A 21,263-nucleotide genomic window follows, 5' to 3' on the forward strand; every position below is an offset into this window, starting at 1 on the left:
AACACATAAAATCTTATAGGGTAAAAGCACTAGTCTTCGCCCTCTCCATACAAATTCCTTTTTTTATGTACACGCAGAAAAACAAATTGTAAACACAATTAAATTCTAGTTCAAATCAACCGATTTTTTAGTTTACTATAGCGACAAACTGATTTCTAGTTTAAACTGAACTGTTCTATTGTTTGATAATACAAATATTTTCATTTGTCGAAATTTTTGACAGTTCGTTAAAACAAACAGAGATATGGATATTAGAGTGGGTCAACGTTGTATGGAGAAACTTTGAATTTGATCGTATCGACCCGGAACAAAGCATTATCAATCTGTATTTGCATCCAAAACAACTGTGCAAAATTTGGGAGCGATTGGTTGCGTCCCCGTATTCCGCATTGCGATTGAAATTTGTATGGAAATTAGTATGGGATAACGTGCTTTTTTGCATTTTACTCATAAGTTGCATTCTTTGGTCTAATACCATGTAACTAATGATGTTGAAATACAGCCTAGGATATGCCGAAAAACTTTGCCGAAGACAGAAAAGTGATCCGAAGCTTGTGAAAAAAGTTTTTCGCCTGGTAACTTAGGCCAAAAATTGAGATTTTATTATTGATGTTATTCCTTTACATGTTAAATGTTAAGCACCGCCGGGAAATCTGTACGTTATAACTTTTTTCACAAGTGTCGGATCACTTTGCGGTCTTCGGCAAAGTTTTTCAGCATATCTTAGGCTATACATACTTCAACGTAATTGGTTAGATCGTTTTAGACGAAAAATTTCAATTTATGAGAAAAAATGCAAAAAAGCACGTTTTCCCATACTAAATTCCATACAAATTTCAATCGCAATGCAGAATACGGGGAAGCAATTAATCGCTCCCAAATTTTGCACAGTTGTTTTGGACGCTAAAAGGAATCGAAAAAGCTTTGTTCCAAAAAATCGACTTTGTTGACCCAGTCTAATAGATATATATAGCAGTGTTACTCACAGTGGAATACTCACTTGCTTCTATCTCAGTTCAGAAGCATGCTATAAAAAATGATGTTTGAAGGTCTTTTAGTTTGTAGTTTAATCTAAAAGTTTGCCGAATAAAGTAAAAGACGCAGACGCATACCAAAGTTGTGAGAGAGCTGTGAGTACAACGTGAGTAAAATTCATGTAATTTATACTCACGTTGTGCTCACAACTCTCTCAAGGTTTTAGTATGCGTCTGCGACCTTTACTTTATTCGGCAAACTTTTAGATTAAACTACAAACTAAAAGCCCTTCAAACATCATTTTTGATAGCATGCTTCTGGACTGAAATAGAAGCAAGTGAGTATAACTTTTCCCAAGTGAGTATTCTCAACACTGCTTGGAAGTTGGTGTGATGGATTTGCAACACCTTCTTCGTTGTGGCGATGTTGGGGTAAGCATTTTATAGATGTGTAAGTGCTTTCGGACCATGTTTATGGTTTTTATTTTGTTGAAACAAATGAAATTTTTGACATTATATGAAATGATGGTTATCGGTTGTTTTTATCGATAAACTCTAAATGAAAACAATTAAATATAACTTTGGAATAAGCAAATTCTCAGTTTGAAAATCAACCATGCGTTTTATTGTTTTAAACAAGCGCCATTTTTCTGCGTATATTTTTACCCTACATAAAAATTTCCGTCATCTTAACACTGTCACTGCCATGCCTCTTAAACAGTTGGAACGGTAATTTAAGCTTGCTATAACTGAGCTATTTTTCAACCGATTTACAAATATTTGAACCAGTCAATTTCCCAGCCTTCTGGATGAATGTGAAGTGCATACAACATGGATTTGACCAAAACTGCCTTTTTGAGAACTGAAAAACTTGGAGCAAGTATTTAAAAACATAATTTTTATTTGAGAATTTTACCGATGTTACACAGACAAAAATAATGAGATTTACACGTCATATGAACTTCATTTAGTCATGTAAACTCAGTGTTATGATAGTTTACATGAAATATTATTTAAATTTATGTTATATGTCATGTAAACGCTCAGAGTCATGCTGAATTACATGTCATGTAATGGACGTTTACATGATATATCTTTACTTTCACATGATATGTCATGTAAACTTCTGTGATATCCCACGCTCCAATCATGTGCATCATATGTCACAGAATTTTACACCCTTTTCTCGATCTGCGTACGTTGTATTACGTAAGGAATGCCAAAGCCGCGATAGAACCTTACACAGACAAAAATAATGAGATTTACATGTCATGTAGACTTCATTTTAGTCATGTAAAGTTAATGTTATGATGGTTTACATGATATATCATGTAAATTTGTGTTATATGTCATGCAAACATTCAGAGTTATGCTAAATTACATGACATATAATGAAAGTTTACATGATATTTCATGAACTTTACATGATAAACTTCTGTGACATCCCACGCTCCAATTATGTGCATCATATGTCACAGAATTTTACATTCTTTTTTCGATCTGTGTAGACTTGTTTCAGCGCTATGTGAATTTCAAGAAGGAAGTGAAGTTCTCATGTAGGCCAAAAGAGCGTGAGCAGACTCAGTAACCGATGAAGGCGAAAAAAACCGGCGACATTCGTCTCTTCTATAATGTCACATGTCGCCTTTGAGACTACGATGCCCGTGAAATACACATTTGGACAGCTATTGGAGATAGGGAAAGCTATCCGTAGCATGAAATTGATCAGGGCCCCGGGGTCGATCGCATATCAGCCGAGATGCTCAAAGCAATTATTCTGCAACATATGAGAAACCGCGACATTTCCGGTCGACAGGATGCAAGGCCCAAAGAGGGTGACATGACAGTATGTGATAATTATCTATACAGGTATCTGTTAGGATGGAGTAGTGCAGAGGTTCCCAAACACTTCTCAAATATCATGTTTTTAGAATTCAATATTTGGAAAACTAACTATTTTTAATTTCTCAAAGATAGTTTGAATATTTGTAAGATTTCAAAAATCATGTTGATTTCATCATAGAAGTTTTAAAAATAAGAAGAAACTCAGATGTAAAGGTGAAACAAGCTGCTGAATTTCATTAATTCAGCCACAAATTCTAAAGAATTCTTATTGAATGAAAATGACTACACAGAACTTGAACAAAGCTTCAACTTTTTGCGGAAATTGCAAAGCAACACTTTTATTTATTTTGGAAACTTTCGGGGACTGGGACACACGAAGAGATTGTAAAGACCTGCCAGGTGGGCTTTATTTTCAAAAAATTTCAACTTAACCCTTTGGGCCTGGATTGGCCATATATAATCCCATTGATGAAACCGAGCATAACAAACTTATTCGAGTTCAGCGAGGTTGCAGCAGTACTGATGAAACAGTCCGGTTAAAAAAAGGTCAAAGCTAGCTCTTCACACTACCAGATCGGCAAACCTGCATGCTGCTAAACTGTTCCGAAGACCTTGTAATTATTCTGAAAAGAACGTAAATAATGTTCTTGAAATTAAAAACTTTGGAAAAGTTATAGTAAAATCAAAAGCTAAGCTGAAGCTTAAGAATTCCAAAAACAATTTCAAAAAACATGAAATTTTAAAATGTGGTTTCAATTGATATGTTGAAAAAGGATACCAGAAATCCTATGAAACAATCGAAGAGTCAGGAAAGATTAGAAAAAAAAAATGTGAGCGACACTAGTTTTACTAATAAAAAAAAATAAAGGTGTTCCGCAATACAAATAAAGAGTTCGTTTTTTTTTGTTTCGTCACAAAAGCCAAAATCCTGCGGCGCACCTGGGAAAGGTTCGCGGCGCACCAGTAGTGGCAGCCCCCGGTAGTACTTACCTTACCGGTCAGGCTAAGGCCGGGGTGGCCTCTGCTGTACATAGTAGCCGCCTCCATTCCACTCGGTCCATGGCTGTTTGTCTCCAGTTCCGCACTCTGCGTAGGGTCCGCAGATCGTCCTCCACTTGGTCGACCCACCTAGCTCGCTGCGCTCCACGTCTTCTTGTACCGGTCGGATGACTCTCGAGAACCATTTTAGTCGGGTTGCTCTCCGACATCCTGATGACGTGACCCGCCCACCGTAGCCTCCCGATTTTCGCGGTATGGACGATGGTTGGTTCTCCCAGCAGCTGATGCAGCTCGTGGTTCATTCGCCTTCTTCAAGTCCCGTCTTCCATCTGCACTCCGCCGTAGATGGTACGCAACACCTTCCGTTCGAAAACTCCAAGGGCGCGTTGGTCCTCTGCACGTAGAGTCCATGTTTCGTGCCCATAGAGGACGACCGGTCTAATCAGCGTTTTGTAGATGGTTAACTTCGTGTTACGGCGAACTTTATTCGATCGTAGAGTTCTGCGGAGTCCAAAGTAAGAACGATTTCCTGCCACAATGCGCCTCTGAATTTCTCTGCTGGTGTCGTTGTCGGCGGTCACCAGTGAGCCCAAGTACACGAATTCTTCAACCGCCTCGATTTCATCACCGTCGATATGAATTCGGGGTGGCGGGCGCGGTGATTCCTCCCTGGAGCCCTTTGCCATCATGTACTTTGTTTTCGACACATTAATGACTAATCCGATTCGCCTGGCTTCACTCTTTAGTCGGTTGTACGTTTCCGCCATCGTCTCAAATTTACGAGCAATAATATCAATATCATCGGCGAAACCAAGCAGCTGAACGGACTTCGTGAAGATCGTCCCACTCGTGTTTATCCCCGCTCTTCTTATTACACCCTCCAAAGCAATGTTGAACCTTGCCGTAACCCTCTGCGAGATTCGAAGGGACTCGAGAGTGTCCCTGATACTCGAACTACGCACATCACTCGATCCATCGTCGCCTTGATCAACCGTATCAGTTTATCCGGGAATCCGTATTCGTGCATAATCTGCCATAGCTGTTCTCGATCGATTGTATCATACGCCGATTTGAAATCGATGAACAAGTGATGTGTGGGCACGTTGTATTCGCGGCATTTCTGCAACACCTGGCGGATGGCGAACATCTGGTCCGTTGTAGCGCGTTCACCCATAAATCCAGCCTGATATTGCCCCACGAACTCTCTTGCAATCGGTGATAGACGGCGGCATAAAATTTGAGAGAGTATCTTGTAGGCAGCGCTCAGTAGTGTGATCGCGCGGTAGTTCCCGCAATCCAACTTGTCGCCCTTTTTGTAGATGGGACACACGATACCTTCCATCCATTCCTCCGGTAATACTTCCTCCTCCCAAATCTTGGTAATGACCCAGTGTAGTGCTCTCACCAGTGCTTCTCCACCGTATTTTAGAAGCTCGCTTGGTAGTTGATCTGCTCCAGCGGCTTTGTTGTTTTTCAACCGGCCAACCTCCTCCTCAATCTCTTGAAGGTCAGGGGCCGGAAGTCTTTCGTCCTGTGCACATACTCCTAGATCTGTTACCACGCCACCTTCGCTACTTGCAACGTCGCCATTGAGGTGTTCATCGTAATGCTGCCGCCACCTCTCGACCACCTCACGCTCGCTCGTGAGAATATTCCCGTGATTATCTCGGCACATGTCGGCTTGTGGCACAAAGCCTCTGCGCGAGCGGTTCAGCTTCTCGTAGAACTTTCGTGTGTCCTTAGCGCGGTACAGCTCTTCCATCGCTTCGCGATCTCGTTCTTCCTGCTGGCGCTTCTTCATCCGGAAGACTGAGTTCTGCCTGTTCCGCGCCTGTTTGTAACGTGCCTCATTCGCTCTCGTACGGTGTTGCAGCATTCTCGCCCATGCTGCATTCTTCTCGTTTTTCAACTGTTCACATTCGCCGTCGTACCAGTCGTTTCTGTGATTCGGAGCCGCGAAACCTAGTGCTGTAGCCGAGGTACTACCTATGGCGGATCGGATGTCCCTCCAGCCATCTTCAAGTGTAGCTGCGCCAAGCTGCTCTTCCGTTGGTAGGGCCACTGCTAACTGCTGCGCGTAGTCTTGAGCCACTTCTACGTTACGAAGTTGCTCGATGTTGAGCCGCGGCGTTCGACTTCGACGCGTGGTGATAACTGTCGAAAGTTTTGAGCGCATGCATACAGCGACTAAGTAGTGATCCGAATCTATATTCGCACTGCGGTATGTGCGGACGTTGGTTATATCTGAGAAGAATTTACCGTCGATTAGAACGTGGTCGATTTGGTTTTCTGTTTGATGGTCGGGTGATCTCCAGGTGGCTTTGTGGATATCTTTGCGGGGGAAGAAGGTGCTTCGGACTACCATACCACGGGAGGCTGCAAAGTTTACGCATCGCTGGCCGTTATCATTCGATACGGCGTGCAGGCTGTTTCGCCCGATTACCGGTCTGTACATTTCCTCCCTTCCTACCTGCGCGTTCATGTCGCCGACAACGATTTTCACGTCACGCGGCGAGCAACCATCGTATGTTTGCTCTAACTGCGCGTAGAACGCTTCTTTCTCGTCATCGGGTCTCCCTTCGTGTGGGCAGTGGACGTTGATGATGCTGTAGTTGAAGAAACGGCCCTTAACTCTCAACATGCACATCCTTGCGTTGATCGGCTGCCACCCGATCACACGTTGTCGCATCTTGCCCAACACTATAAATCCTGTTCCCAGTTCATTGGTGGTGCCACAGCTTTGGTAGAAGGTAGCCGCTCGATGCCCGCTTTTCCACACTTTCTGTCCAGTCCAACAAAGTTCCTGCAACGCCACGATGTCGAAGTTGCGGGGATGTAGTTCGTCGTAGATTATCCTGTCACATCCTGCGAAACCTAGTGACTTGCAATTCCATGTTCCAAGTTTCCAATCGTAGTCCTTATTTCGTCGCGTGGGTCTTTGCCGATTGTATCGAGTCGTATTTTCTCCTATGTTATTCGCAATGGGGATTTTTACGGGTGGCTTATTGGGCCTACGCCAACACTCCTGTCTCGCCGGAGGGCCATCGTGCCAGTTCTGTTTAACGTCCCAACCAACACTAGGACGACCACGCTGATGGGGCTACCACCTTGGATCTAGCTGGGCGTGGTGCAGCGTTTCTTACTCAGCCGCTGGATGCCAGAACAGACGCTGTTTGACCCGTGGAAGCATGAGGTAGGAACTTGTGAGGACCAGAGCTATATTGGATGCTCTCCTTATCGACTCACCGTTTTGCAGCCCAGGCCCCCGGTAGTATCTACACAGATAAAAATAATGAGATTTACACGTCATGTAAACTTCAGTTTAGTCATGTAAACTTAGCGTTATAATGGTTTACATCATATCTATATATAAATGCAGTGGCATACGTGGGACCGCGCATAACTTGCGAACGGAAGGTCCGATTTTGATCGTCTTTGTTTTGTTCTGTTAGTTTTCACCCAAGGACATGAAAACATGAAAAAATTGAGAGTTTTTGAAATTTGATCTTCCATGCACTTTGTGACCAAGGACTTGGTCTTGGATAGAAACTTGAAACGTCAAAAAACGCAGTAGGCAAGACAAAGTTTGCCAGGTACAGCTAGTATCATGTAAATTTGTGTTATATGTCATGTAAACACACAGAGTCATGCTGAATTACATGACATATAATGGAAGTTTACATGATATGTTATTACATTTACATGATATGTCATGTAAACTTTTGGGATATTCCATGCTCCAATCATGTGCATCATATATCACAGAGTTTTACACTCTTTTTTCGATCTGTGTATATAGGGTGACAATGGGTATTATCGGCAGGTTTGTTCTCTTCGTCATAAGGGGTTTTTTCAGCCAAATTGCCTGAAACTTGGCCATATAATTCAGCTTAGTTTGGAAGGATTTGAGACCAACTTTGAGTTTAATAGGTTTTAAAAAACCCCCTAAGACGAAGAGAACAAAACGGCCGAGAATAGGTAATTTCCCCTACATAAAAATGAATTCATGTCTGTCTGTCTGACTCTTATGCATTTGGAAACCGCTACTGAACCGATCGGTGTGAAATTTTGTATGAGGGTATTTTTTGGGGCCGGGGAAGGTTCTTAGCTTGGTGTGAGACCTCTCCGGTCTCTGGAACGGGGGGCTCCCGCACAAATTACATTGTAGGGCCGTCCCTATGAAGCTGTACCGTCGGGGTAACAATGGGTCTGGGGGGGTGAGATTGGGTCAAAACAGAGAAATATAAAATTTGAAATAGCTCATCAACTATCGTTAATTTATATTTAAAACTTATATTATCTCAAAGAGGAGATGTTTTTACACGTCATGATGCAGAATAAGATGTTTTGCAATAAACGTTTTTTTGTTAAATGTGTGGCTAAACTCAAGTGACGAAACTACTTGTAAATCAAAACGATTTTTTTTCCTTCGTTATGTTTAACACAAGTAGGGTGTGGGACCATTTGGGCAGGGGGGCCTATTTTGGGCACTTGCTGCTGTAACTCAGTCAATTTTGAACCAATCGATTTGAATTTTGGAATACGGTGAGATACTCACAGTTTCTAGCCTTGTACAAATATTCATATCAATTGGTTTGCAATTGACTGAGTTATAGCAGCAAGTTCCCAAAATAGGTCCCCCTGCCCAAATGGTCCCAGACCCTACCTAACCATAAATTTTCTTATAAGTGGTTAGCTGTAGGTATTACCTGGTTGATGTTATGAAAAAGCGGGCAGTCATTGCTCTTTTTATTTAAAAACTCAATATTTTCGACCCTACGTCTAAATATTAAGCATAGGGGTGAGATTGGGTCAAGCAAGTTATCGAGTGCACATAGCCTTAACTAAAAAATCAACTTGTTATCCAGTCCTCATTTGACGTTAGAGTGGTGTCATGTTCACCGTATCTTCATAAAAGCACGCTTTCTTTCAAAAATATGTCGATAAGTGTCAAACGAGTGCGTTAATACGTTAATAATCATTTATAACAACACACCCATGCGTTTGGACAACTCCTCTAATCATCAGCTAATCTTAAGTACTGCAATATCGTAAGCTCACAAAATAGACTTAACATAATATTTGAACGACCATCTATCTTGAGATGGAGTGATTTGCTTTAGCAATATAGAGGCCAATGATCATGCACATAAGAGTTTATAACGGAGGGTTTGGTTAAACATTTCTTATGCAGTATACTAAAACTATCATGTTTTTTTTTTACAATCAATCTTTCAATGCACCCCTCCCTCATTGTAATCTCCCCTCCTCTCGCTCTCATGGAGGTTGAAACTCTTAATGAGGATGATTATGATGGCAAAAAATGGTGATACAGTATACAAACGTTATCTTATCAAATTTCAACCATTTTTTCGATTGTATTAGCCCTTTTAGGCGGATTAATAATCTTTTAAACTTACCTAAGTTTTTATTCGTCATGATAACATTATGTTTTAAGTAGGTTTACTAGATATGATTAATAAAATTAACTTATGTTCTTAGATAGGTGATTTCGAATACTTTGACCCATTCTCACCCCCTCTAAGGGGTGAGATTGGGTCAATTTGCAATCATTTGTAGTTTAGTAGGCAATTCATATAACATGATACTTTCTTGCTAAACTATTATTACCACATGAGAGAGTATACATACCAAATAAAAAGTTATTCCGACTTCAATTGCATTTGTTATTTAACAAACAATTTTTGAGTATCCTTTTTAACCCAATCTCACCCCCAACGACGGTATGTCAGAAAACATAGTAGGCAGGCAGTACGACGTTTGCCGGGGCAGCTAGTATGGAATGAATGAGTAGTGACAACCCCCTGTACGATGTCAGCATAACTGTCAAAATGAGTAGCCGTTTAAGTGTATTTGTGTAATGAGCGACGAAGCATTTATGCTGATGAATGGATTCAATGTTCTAAATTTCACAGCTTAGGCCCATCGGCCCATCGGACAAAGTGGTGTTTGTGATATGATAGGGTATCGCACCACTTGGGCGGTGGCTTCTATATTCGTCTGTTTTCCACTATAACTCAGTCAAATTTGAACCGATTGACTTGAAATGTTGTACACGGGTAGATACTATACCTATCTCACCACATTCCAAAAGTTGTGTCAATTGGTTCAAATTTGACTGAGTTATAGTGGAAAACAGACAAATATAGAAGCCACCGCCCAATTGGCGCGATTCCCTAATTTTGAATTTCGGCAAGCCGAAATCGCGCGCAGTTGCCGAAGGTGTCGTCACGTTCCAGAAGCTGCAAACAAATTCTCTGGCGAACGTGACTTCGCGATCAGCTGATCGGTTTTTGGTGATAAATACAGGCAAACATTTCTATACGTTCAACCGGACCTGTGAATAATTGACATCGGAATGGATTACTGCACGAATTTATACTGGCTTGCTTACTCTCACGCGAAATTTGACGTTTGCGCGGTGTCGTATTTTTGCTTCATAAATACGGACAACTCAACAGTAAAATAAATACAGTGTATCAAACAATTGTCCGTACAGTAATTTTTTAATAAAAATAATTTTTCATTAAAATGTTTATAACTTTTTTATTCGTCAATCAAAAACGCTGAAATTTTGACCAATTATAACCCATATATTAAAGCTCCATTGGTGAAATTTTGAGCGAGATTGAATAAGTTTTCTGAAAGTTATAGAACTTTCAGTAAAACTTATAAGATTTTTGAACCGATTTTTTTCAAAACATTATATCTCAATATGTACTTGATAAAACTTTTTCATTTTTTTTGTGTTACAGCTTATACCTAAGGCTTTCATGTGCAGCTTCGTTTGAGATTTTATATTCACTACAAAAAATATGAAAAATCCGTATATGTTCAGAGTGTCATTTGTAAATTTATCATATTTTGATCAATAAAAGTGAAAAAGTGTTTTCAACTTTTTTAAACTCTCCTTAATGTAGTATTTTTATACAGGACTTACTAAACTACATATGAAGAGTAGGTCCTATGGATTTTTCGTTCAGTCAATGCACTTTTATTGGTGGAAAACGTTTGGCAGATTATATGTGCAAAATATAGTAAATTTTTAAACATCGTCAGCTACATAAGCACATTTTTCATATTTTTTGTAGCGAATATAAAACCTCAAATATAGCTGCATGTGAAAGCCTTAGGTATAAGATGTAACACATAAAAAATGGAAAAAATTTCATCGAGTACGTATTGAGATATAATGTTTTAAAAATGTGTTCAAATCTTATAAGTTTTACTAAAAGTTCTATAACATTCAGAAAACTTATTCGATCTCGCTCAAAATTTTACCAATGGAGCTTTAATACTTGGGTCATGATTGGTCAAAATTTCTGCGTTTTTGATTGACGCATAAAAAAGTTATAAACATTTGAATGAATAATTATTTTGACAAAAAAATTGCTGTACGGACAATTGTTTGATACACTGTATGTGTGCAAACCACTTTACATATGAAACTACTCCTACTGCGATTTTTCAGTACTTCCTGCAACGTGTAGTTACTTCAGCCCCTATCCTACGCACTACTCCTGTGGCTGGGAAATCCGTTCACGGATTTTTCTTTTTATGATTTGTTACTGATTGGGCCAACATTTTTTATACATCTCGCTCTCCCGAACAGAAACCGGCTGATGATTTAGCCACACCAGGGTGGGAGAAGCCGTAATTAATCACGAGCTATTTTGTCTCTGCTGTCGAAAGCCCAACCGGAGGTACCCACATAGAAACAAAAAACAAGACGAACGTACCGAAAAAGCCGGCGAATCGAAGGGTGTTGTCGGTCGGCGTTCTTCAAGACACTCGCCGAAGGTGGCCAATTTGAAGTTCTTTGCGCGTTTGAGTTATTTTATGTTTCGTTTCTATCCGGACGGGCGGGCGGCCGCCGATTTCGTTTGTTCTGGTAGGTCCAACGTATCAACCGCACCAGCAAATGATGATTATAATTCCACCGGAGCAGGCTCTTTCTCTAATAGAAGTGCTAATAATGACGAAAATCATCAGGTGGTCGCTTCCTGGTCAAACAAACGATTGTCAGACAACGGCGGCGTGGCGTTGCTGACCCATCTTGCCGATATATTTGTCGATGAAGGCCGTCACCGGGAGGCTCTCTCTCTCTCTCTTCTTGGCGTAACGTCCTCATTGGGACAAAGCCTGCTTCTCAGCTTAGTGTTCTATGACCACTTCCACAGTTATTAACTGAGAGCTTCCTCTGCCAATGATCATTTTGCATGCGTATATCGTGTGGCAGGCACGAAGATACTCTATGCCCAAGGAATTCAAGGAAATTTCCTTTACGAAAAGATCCTGGACCGACCGGGAATCGAACCCGTCACCCTCAGCATGGTCATGCTGAATACCCGTGCGTTTACCGCCTCGGCTATATGGTCACCGGGAGGCTATTAGTCATCGAAGGAAGTTACCACGCTGCTGTTGCAGTCCAGCAGGGCAATTTCGGCGCTTTGTGACCCCGAAGTCAGCGGTGGTGGCGGCGTCGGTGTTTGTTTAAAGGAAGGACCGCTCCGGGGATCGAATCTCTCCTCAGGGATAATTGGTCGACAATGGTCTTGTCGTCGGGTTGATAGATCTCTTCGCGCAAAGCTAACATAATTATAATTATAGTGCGGTGTCTAATCGCAGCGATCAGAATGTTTTCCTAATACACACTGCACATGGTGGCGTCATTGGATTGACAATGCGCTTCGTTTGATTGTGGAAATCGATGTTTGCGGCTTCATACAGTCGTTATTCGGAATTATATTCCACGTTTTTTGATGCACGATTGATGTGCACCTAAGTAATTATCTCTCGTGGGATTCCGGCTTTCAGTCCAAGAAAAGCGTTGATTTTCTTATCTCATCGCCAACGTTTCGATCCAGATGTTGGAATATTCTTCAGGGCTCGAAATTAATCAATTTGTCTGTTCCCGTGTACATCTCACGGTTGATTGTCGCGTTTTGATTTGGCACTGCACAAATCTCATCTACTGTCAACACCATTGAATGTAGTGGGTGGGTGGTACAAAATGGGAGGTCTACACCAGGAGCCACGGCACTTGCCAACACTGGCAGAGCTAACAGCTGGTCAAACATTACTGAGTAAAGCATGGGCTGCAAAACGGTGAGTCGATAAGGAGAGCGTCCAACATAGCTCTGGTCCTCACAAGTTCCTACCTCATGCTTCCACCGGTCAAGCGATGACAAAGTCCGCCAGCAAAGAGTTGTATGCTTAGCTGGTAGTGCAGCCTGGGCACTGTTGTCCTTCTGATTTCAGCTAGATTGAGGAGGTACGACCCGAGCGTCTGTTCACCAAGGAAGTACGGCTCAAACAGCGTCTGTTCTGGCATCCAAAACTGGCACGATGGCCCTCCGGCGAGACAGGAGTGTTGGCGTAGGCCCAATAAGCCACCCGTAAAAATCCCCATTGCGAATAACTTAGGAGAAAATACGACACGATACAATCGGCAAAGACCCACGCGACGAAATAAGGACTACGATTGGAAACTTGGAACATGGAATTGCAAGTCACTAGGTTTTGCAGGATGTGACAGGATAATTTACGACGAACTACCTACATCCCCGCAACTTCGACATCGTGGCGTTGCAGGAACTTTGTTGGACTGGACTGGACATAAAGTGTGGAAAAGCGGACATCGAGCGGCTACCTTCTACCACAGCTGTGGCACAACCAATGAACTGGGGACAGGATTTATAGTGTTGGGTAAGATGCGACAACGTGTTATCGGGTGGCAGCCGATCAACGCAAAGATGTGCATGTTAAAAGTTAAGGGCCGTTTCTTCAACTATAGCATCATCAACGTCCACTGCCCACACGAAGGGAGACCTGTTGACGAGAAAAAGCGTTCTACGCGCAGTTCGAGCAAACATACGATGGTTGCTCGCCGCGTGACGTGAAAATCGCTGTCGGCGACATGAACGCGCAGGTAGGAAGGGAGGAAATGTACCGACCGGTAATCGGGCCAAACAGCCTGCACGCCGTATCGAATGATAACGGCCAGCGATGCGTAAACTTTGCAGCCTCCCGTGGTATGGTAGTCCGAAGAACCTTCTTCCTCCGCAAAGATATCCACAAAGCCATCTGGAGATCAACCGACTATCAAAAAAAATCAAAAATCAAATCGACCACGTTCTAATCGACGGTAAATTCTTCCCGAATATAACCAATGTCCACACATACCGCAGTGCGAATATAGATTCGGATCACTACTTAGTCGCTGTCTGCATGCGCTCAAAACTTTCGACAGTTATCACCACGCGTCGAAGTCGAACGCCGCGGCTCAACATCGAGCAGCTGCGTAACGTAGAAGTGGCTCAAGACTACGCGCAGCAGCTAGCAGTGGCCCTACCAACGGAAGAGCAGCTTGGCGCATCTACACTTTAAGATGGCTCGAGAGACATCCGATCCGCCATAGGTAGTACCTCGGCTACAGCACTAGGCTTCGTGACTCCGAATCACAGCAACGACTGGTACGACGGCGAATGTGAACAGTTGAAAAACGAGAAGAATGCAGCATGAGCGAGAATGCTGCAACACCGTACGAGAGCGAATGAGGCACGTTACGTTGAGCACATAGTGGGTAAGGTGCGATGCAAAGAGAAAAGAGATCGGATAAGCGTCGAAGCACACTCAGTGGAAACTATATGCAGAACGCATGAACCGTACATAGTAGATGAGTTGCGATGAGTGCGGAGATGCGATGGAGCTGCTTCGACGCATGCGAACGCAAGAGAATGCTTGTCGGGTATGGATTTTATGATTGCGCTCGTTGTGTATGTAAAGGAATGCGAATTTAATGTGTTGGGAGTGCTAGTAGGTAATATAAAATACGTTAATAAGTTGTTGTTTTTAAACATAACTCAATGCTTTTTCACATGACTAGCATTTTGATGGACCAGACGTAATAAAAAATTATCATACTGTCTATCGATCGCCATGTAAAATAGCATTTCATTGCATATAAAATAGTATTCCATCAAATCGTTTAAGTTTTTTTACAGCATAATTTTGTTATTATATGTGTATAAGAAAACATTTTATTTTCTCGGTTCGGGATTTAAATCAAGTGATCAATGTTTGATATGGCCGTTAGTTCAGTACATGTTATTCATGTGCAAGTTAGAAAGTTTAAGGTTTTATGGTATTCAACTTAATTGCTAAAAGGATTCTGATTGAATTGTTCTGCTTTTTTCTTTGTCAGGCAAAACTAGATCCTTAACGAAAAAAGTGTGACATCGATTTCGATTGATACTCTTTTACCTTTAATATATGATGAATATCGTGTACTTATTAGAGACATCTTTTCTCGTAGATATCGCCGAAAATTTTGTTATAAAAAAAAAACCAATACCCTTATAATACATACTTGCCGAAATTTTGTTTCTTTTTGCCGAGGTCAGCACAATCAAGTAATGTTTTAATGCCGAAAATCAGTATAACAGTCTCATATTGTTATAAATTGAAATCAACACTCAGATAGCCCAGTCCGGAAAGTAAAAATATGTGTATAGTGTATACATAAATAAATCGCACACGCGGATACAATTACATTTTATACATTCTTTTCTCAAATAATTAATTCAATAATCTCAATATTGTACAGTTACACCAGATTTTTTTAACTGGCCGGTTTTTTCTATTGCAACAGGATCAAAACTTCTAAGACCAAGCCCACTCATGGGCTCAATCAAGCGTTTTAACGGTAAGTAGAGCACCGAACAAAGAAACGAACCGCACCGGTCGCTGCTAAGTAGGGCTCGAAAGCGAATAGTTTACGTACGGTTCGTAACAGGGCTTAGAATATAGAGACACGCAAAGTACGGTCTCTATCCGTAGGCTCGTGCGCTCTCTCGCGTTTAGCTCTCTGGGTAGCGTAAAGAGGAGACGAAAGAACAGGAGTATGGATTTGTTGCCCGGTATATAGTTTCTAGAGAATGATTTTCTTGTTTTGTATAGGTAGAAATTTATTTTAGTTTGCATCAAATATTCAGAATTTTTATTTTTACTTCCTTTGAAATTTTCAACCAAATAATATAATAGATCGTTACACAAATAACACAACAAATTCGGCACCAACTTTTCAAAAGGGCGTAACTGCATTTTGAAACAAACCACTCTTTCACATCTGTGGGTAATATTTTAAGTTTCCCACGAAATTCACAAACATTACTAGACAGAGAAATTGCTCTTTTTTCCAATACAGGCGGTGATTTGCATGGCGGCATTGAAATACGATGTACAGATATGAAAGAGGGATTTGTTTCAAAATGCAGTTACGCCCTTTTGAAATGTTGGTGCCGAATTGTCTGACATACAATTGTGATAGAGTGACAATACAAACGCAGAAAAATAATAGGTTTAAATTGACAAGCTTTGCTTAAGTATGTTTTGAATAAAGTTTTCCCTTTTCGCCAATTTTAGGATCATGCATATCGAAAATGTATTGATTTTCTCTTAAAATAGTTACGATTGTCCATAATCGCACTTTAAGTTTTTGATTCGGCCGATCGTTTCGAAACTTATATTTGAAATGTATAGTGATTCAGTGAGTTTTGCTGTTTTAACACGTACATGCTTGAGCCGGGGTTTCTACGCTGCAAGTAAAGTTTGGTTTCGCACATTTAGAAAAATGTCCAAATAAATAACTCGCGAAGTTCGTTCCGATAAGTTCCAAAATTATCGTCATCCGTCGCAGATTCCGGTAAGAAGATGTGCGTATTTTCTAACCCGGAAAGATACCATTTGACGGTAATAAGTGACCACAAGGTTTTCTTTCTCCACTTTCCGGGCTGAGATCCCCCGTTTTGAAAGAGCTGTGTCTCGCGTTTCGTTTTGTCGTGTATATTTCGAAAAAGGCAAAGGAGCTTTGGTTTGTTTTTTTTTTTAATAAGTGGTCATCAGTGGGTGGTTTATTGAATATAAATTTGAAAATATGAATAAAATAAACGAGACATTAGGAAGAAAGTGTGCGAAATGAGTAACTTCACCCTTGTAGAAACAATAGGGGAAAGCAGAAAAAAAATCTGCGACAACCCCATGTGAATAACACCGATCATACAGAATAGGAGGTTCGACATTATTTAGATCTATAAAAACAACTCAACAATAGGGGAGATTTTCCCAATATTACACATTTTTTATTCATAGCTCTATTATACACATTCTTATATATTTAAAACATATTCATCAACATGTAATCTGGATCGTTTGGTATAGGCATCCTTCCTCCCCTGTACATTCGAGAAGTACCTTGCCGAAAGAAAATATTCTGTACTCCAAGTATTTCGAAGAACACTTTGCGCGTAAATACAACACAATAGACCTGGCCTCATTGATGTATGTGTCCTGATATGCTGAAAGCATCAATATTGACAAGAAAAGTAACACGATTGCTTTACAGGGTGATTCCGCGTACTGGCTGCGTATGTATAAGATTAGATTTGAGTAGTTATGATTTTTCAAAGATGCTTTGACTGTACCTAACTTAATTCAGATATCATAAAAACACTACAGTTATTTTTTTTGTAAAAACAAACTTTAATCATACCGATAAAAATCTAAAAAACTGAAGTCGAGCTGAAAAGTTTCATCAATTAAAATGGGCGGTGTGCAGGACTGCCATATTGTAGGTTCATCGTTATAGAAAAAGCAAGTGTTGGATGTTAAAATTCAACAAATGTTGTATGAAGTGCCAAAAAAGAGAGTGGGCTCATTATGTACTTTCACAAATACGCAGTCTACTTCAAGCGCATAGAATCTGCTTCCAACAAAATATTCATATACCAGTATATAAAATATCGCAATATATATTAAGATTTCCGATTGATGCTTTGTAACTAAAAAGTTGTGACTGAGTATAGAGTTAGCTAATGTTAAAATACACGTTTATGAAAAAGGTTGCGCAAACTTATCGTAGACTGTTAGAAGACAGCTTCTACTATGACCAGGATTCAAGAATTTTGAAAAAAGCGAAGTTGTAAAGGAGACAACTACGTTATAAATGTGTTGGAAATGCAAGGGATGTAATTATTCAATAAACCTAATTACACAGCGCAACATTTTTTTGTCTCAAGAGCAAACTTATGTGTCTCCGAAGGATTTTGGGCCGCTGAATCTGAATCCGGGCTCAGATTTGCTCTAACACGTCACAATTTTGAGCTATACCTCAATTTATGGGGCAAAATATGCGATTTCGGGCTTTTTTGACTGCAAGCCATTAAGCAAGGCAATATTTTTTTTAAGTAATCAAAAGGTTAATTGGTCAATTAACATCTAAATTAACGACTCATGCAAAATATTTCGTTTTACCTAATCAAATTTGATAGATTTAAGCATTTTATGTTAGTATGTAAACTTGCATGCAATTTCTGGAGGGTGACTTGTATGGGAAATATCGTACCTAACATAAATCGCTTAAAACTATCAAATTCGACTTGGTAAAACGAAAAATTTTGCATGAGTCGTTAATTTAGATGTTAATTGACCAATTAACCTTTTGATTGATTAAAAAAAAATATTTTCTTGCTTAATGGCTTGCAGTCAAAAAAGCCCAAAATTGCATATTTTGTTCTATAAATTGAGGTATAGCTCAAAATTGTGACGTGTTAGAGCAAATCTGAGCCCGGATTCGGATTCAGCGGCCCAAAATCCTTCGAAGACACATAAGTTTGCTCTTGAGACAGACAAAAGGTTATTTTTTGTTACGCTGTGTTATTAAAAAAGATGCTCAAAATCTCAAATTCAGATAAATTTCTTGCGAGAAAGGCAACATGGATATCGAAGAGATGGATATTATTTAAGATAAAAATTCAACCAACTAGTCATACAGTAACTAAAACATATAATTTAAAAAAGATTGCTTGAATTCCGGGATTAAATACAATCATACATTATTGAGAAAATGATATCTTGAAACGCACCAAAACTGGTACAAATCTCCAAGGGAATTATTTATTTGAGTTCAATTTTTACTAACAGTTTTCAGTCTTATCTAAAACCCCTTCTTTCAAAATATGAGCACAGATTATTATACTGAATAAGATCTGCAATAACACCATAGCAGGCACCAAATTTTTCCCTCACTCACGCGAGTAACGATCTATCACACAGCGTTATTATCCGGATAGAGCAGCCTGTGATATTTTCCTTGCACTCCTAGACGATTGAAAAGGCTCTCACTCCGGTTCCTTGGCGTGATAAAAGTATGCTCTCTCCAACTAGCGCTCACTCACAAATCGTTTGTTCTCGCAGGAGAAAATGGTTGCTAAGTCTGCACCAACCTATGTTTTACCCGGTTGACGTCTGAGCGGTTCCTTGTTATCTAGATGGCCATGAAAACAAGAACAATTAATGTAAACATGGCAGTACTAAACGTCAAAACGTACATCGGTGCAGACGGTATGTGACTCGGAGACGGAGTGAAAAAATTGATGCTTTGTTGTTTATCCGTGAGTTGTGCATGGAGAGAAGGAGAATTATCGCGAGCGCTGGAGTGAGAGACTTTTATTTTTCACCCCATGCAGTGAAAAATCATGATCGCGGAGGTGGATAAATCCGAGGAATCCGATCACGTGAGTGAGAAATTTGATGCCTGCACCATAGAAATAAACAAAATATTGCGATGATTTACGGAAGTGCAAAAAACCGATGGTACGGATAGAATAGAGACCACCGGTGCGGAAAGGCGACCGATCATTATTTTACTCACATGGAAACGAACGACCGGTGCGAAAATGGGTGGATAACGAAATTAAAAATCGTTAACGACGTGCTGTTGCGTATGTAGTGTTAAGCCCACGAGTGGGCTTGGTCTAAGTTATAGCAAAAAAAAACGGCCCGCGCAAAACAAAAAGCTGTTGCATTTTATCTTTCCGCTTTTATAGATTAAACCAACATTCCATTACCCACATCCAAAGAAGCGCTTCAACATACAAGCGACTTCATCGATCAAATCACGCGAGTCGTTGATACGCACGAAATAGGCGAAAAAGGATGTGAAAACAATATGCGCACCCTCATTGAAAACCTCATGCACTATGGCCTATCAAACATCCCTCTTCTTATCTCATAACTTATCGCATCCGATCGCATCTCACCTTACCCACTATGGTCACAGCCTTACAGACAGGCGCGGAACAGGCAGAACTCAGTCTTCCGGATGAAGAAGCGCCAGCAGGAAGAACGAGATCGCGAAGCGATGGAAGAGCTGTATCGCGCTAAGGACACACGAAAGTTCTACGAGAAGCTGAACTGTTCGCGCAGAGGCTGTATGCCACAAGCCGTCATATGCCGAGATAATCACGGGAATATTCTCACGAGCGAGCGTGAGGTGGTCGAGAGGTGGCGGCAGCATAACGATGAGCACCTCGATGGCGACGTTGCAAGTGCCGAAGGTGGCTTGGTAACAGACCTAGGAGTATGTGCACAGGACAAAAGACTTCCGGCCCCTGACCTCCAAGAGATTGAGGAGGAGGTTGGCCGGTTGAAAAACAACAAAGCCGCTGGAGCAGATCAACTACCAAGCGAGCTTCTAAAATACGGTGGAGAAACATTGGTGAGAGCACTACACTGGGTCATTACCAAGATTTGGGAGGAGGAAGAATTACCGGAGGAATGGATGGAAGGTATCGTGTGTCCCATCTACAAAAAAGGGCGACAAGTTGGATTGCGGGAACTATCGCGCGATCACACTACTGAGCGCTGCCTACAAGATACTCTCTCTAATTTTATGCCGCCGTCTATCACCGATTGCAAGAGAGTTCGTGGAGCAATATCAGGCTGGATTTATGGGTGAATGCGCTGCAACGGACCAGATGTTCGCCATTCGCCAGAAGTTGCAAAAATGCCGCGAATACAACGTGGCCTCACATCACTTGTTCGTCGATTTCAAATCGGCGTATGATACAATCGATCGAGAACAGCTATGGCAGATTATGCACGAATACGGATTCCCGGATAGACTGATACGATTAATCAAGGCGACGATGGATCGAGTGATGTGCGTAGTTCGAGTATCAGGGACACTCTCGAGTCCCTTCGAATCTCGCAGAGGGTTACGGCATGGTGATGGTCTTTCGTGCTTGCTGTTCAACATTGCTTTAGAGGGTGTAAATAGGAGAGCGGGGATAAACACGAGTGGAACGATTTTCACGAAGTCCGTTCAGCTGCTTGGTTTGGCTGATGATATTGATATTATTGCTCGTAAATTTGAGACGATGGCGGAGACGTACATCCGACTAAAGAGTGAATCCAGGCAAATCGGATAAGTCATTAATGTGTCGAAGACAAAGTACATGGTGGCAAAGGGCTCCAGGGAGGAATCACCGCGCTCGTCACCCCGAATTTCTATCGGCGGTTGAAGAATTCGTATACTTGGGCTCACTGGTGACCGCCGACAACGACACCAGCAGAGAAATTCAG

The 21,263-nt window shown here is 41.1% G+C and overlaps 2 protein-coding genes across 3 annotated transcripts in view; both read right to left on the reverse strand.

Moving 5' to 3' along the window:
• The window catches only part of LOC109431677 (protein rhomboid), a 351,008-nt gene that overhangs the window by 249,118 nt on the left and 80,627 nt on the right, over positions 1–21,263 (reverse strand). The window lies entirely within an intron of this gene.
• LOC109430924 (uncharacterized) overlaps positions 10,159–21,263 on the reverse strand; it is a 64,654-nt gene continuing 53,549 nt past the window's right edge. Inside the window, exon 4 of the mRNA XM_062848384.1 lies at positions 10,159–10,176. Coding sequence (XP_062704368.1) covers positions 10,159–10,176 — 18 coding nt within the window. The remainder of the gene's footprint in view (positions 10,177–21,263) is intronic.

Source organism: Aedes albopictus, chromosome 2 (assembly GCF_035046485.1).
Source record: "Aedes albopictus strain Foshan chromosome 2, AalbF5, whole genome shotgun sequence".
Lineage (NCBI taxonomy): Eukaryota > Metazoa > Arthropoda > Insecta > Diptera > Culicidae > Aedes > Aedes albopictus.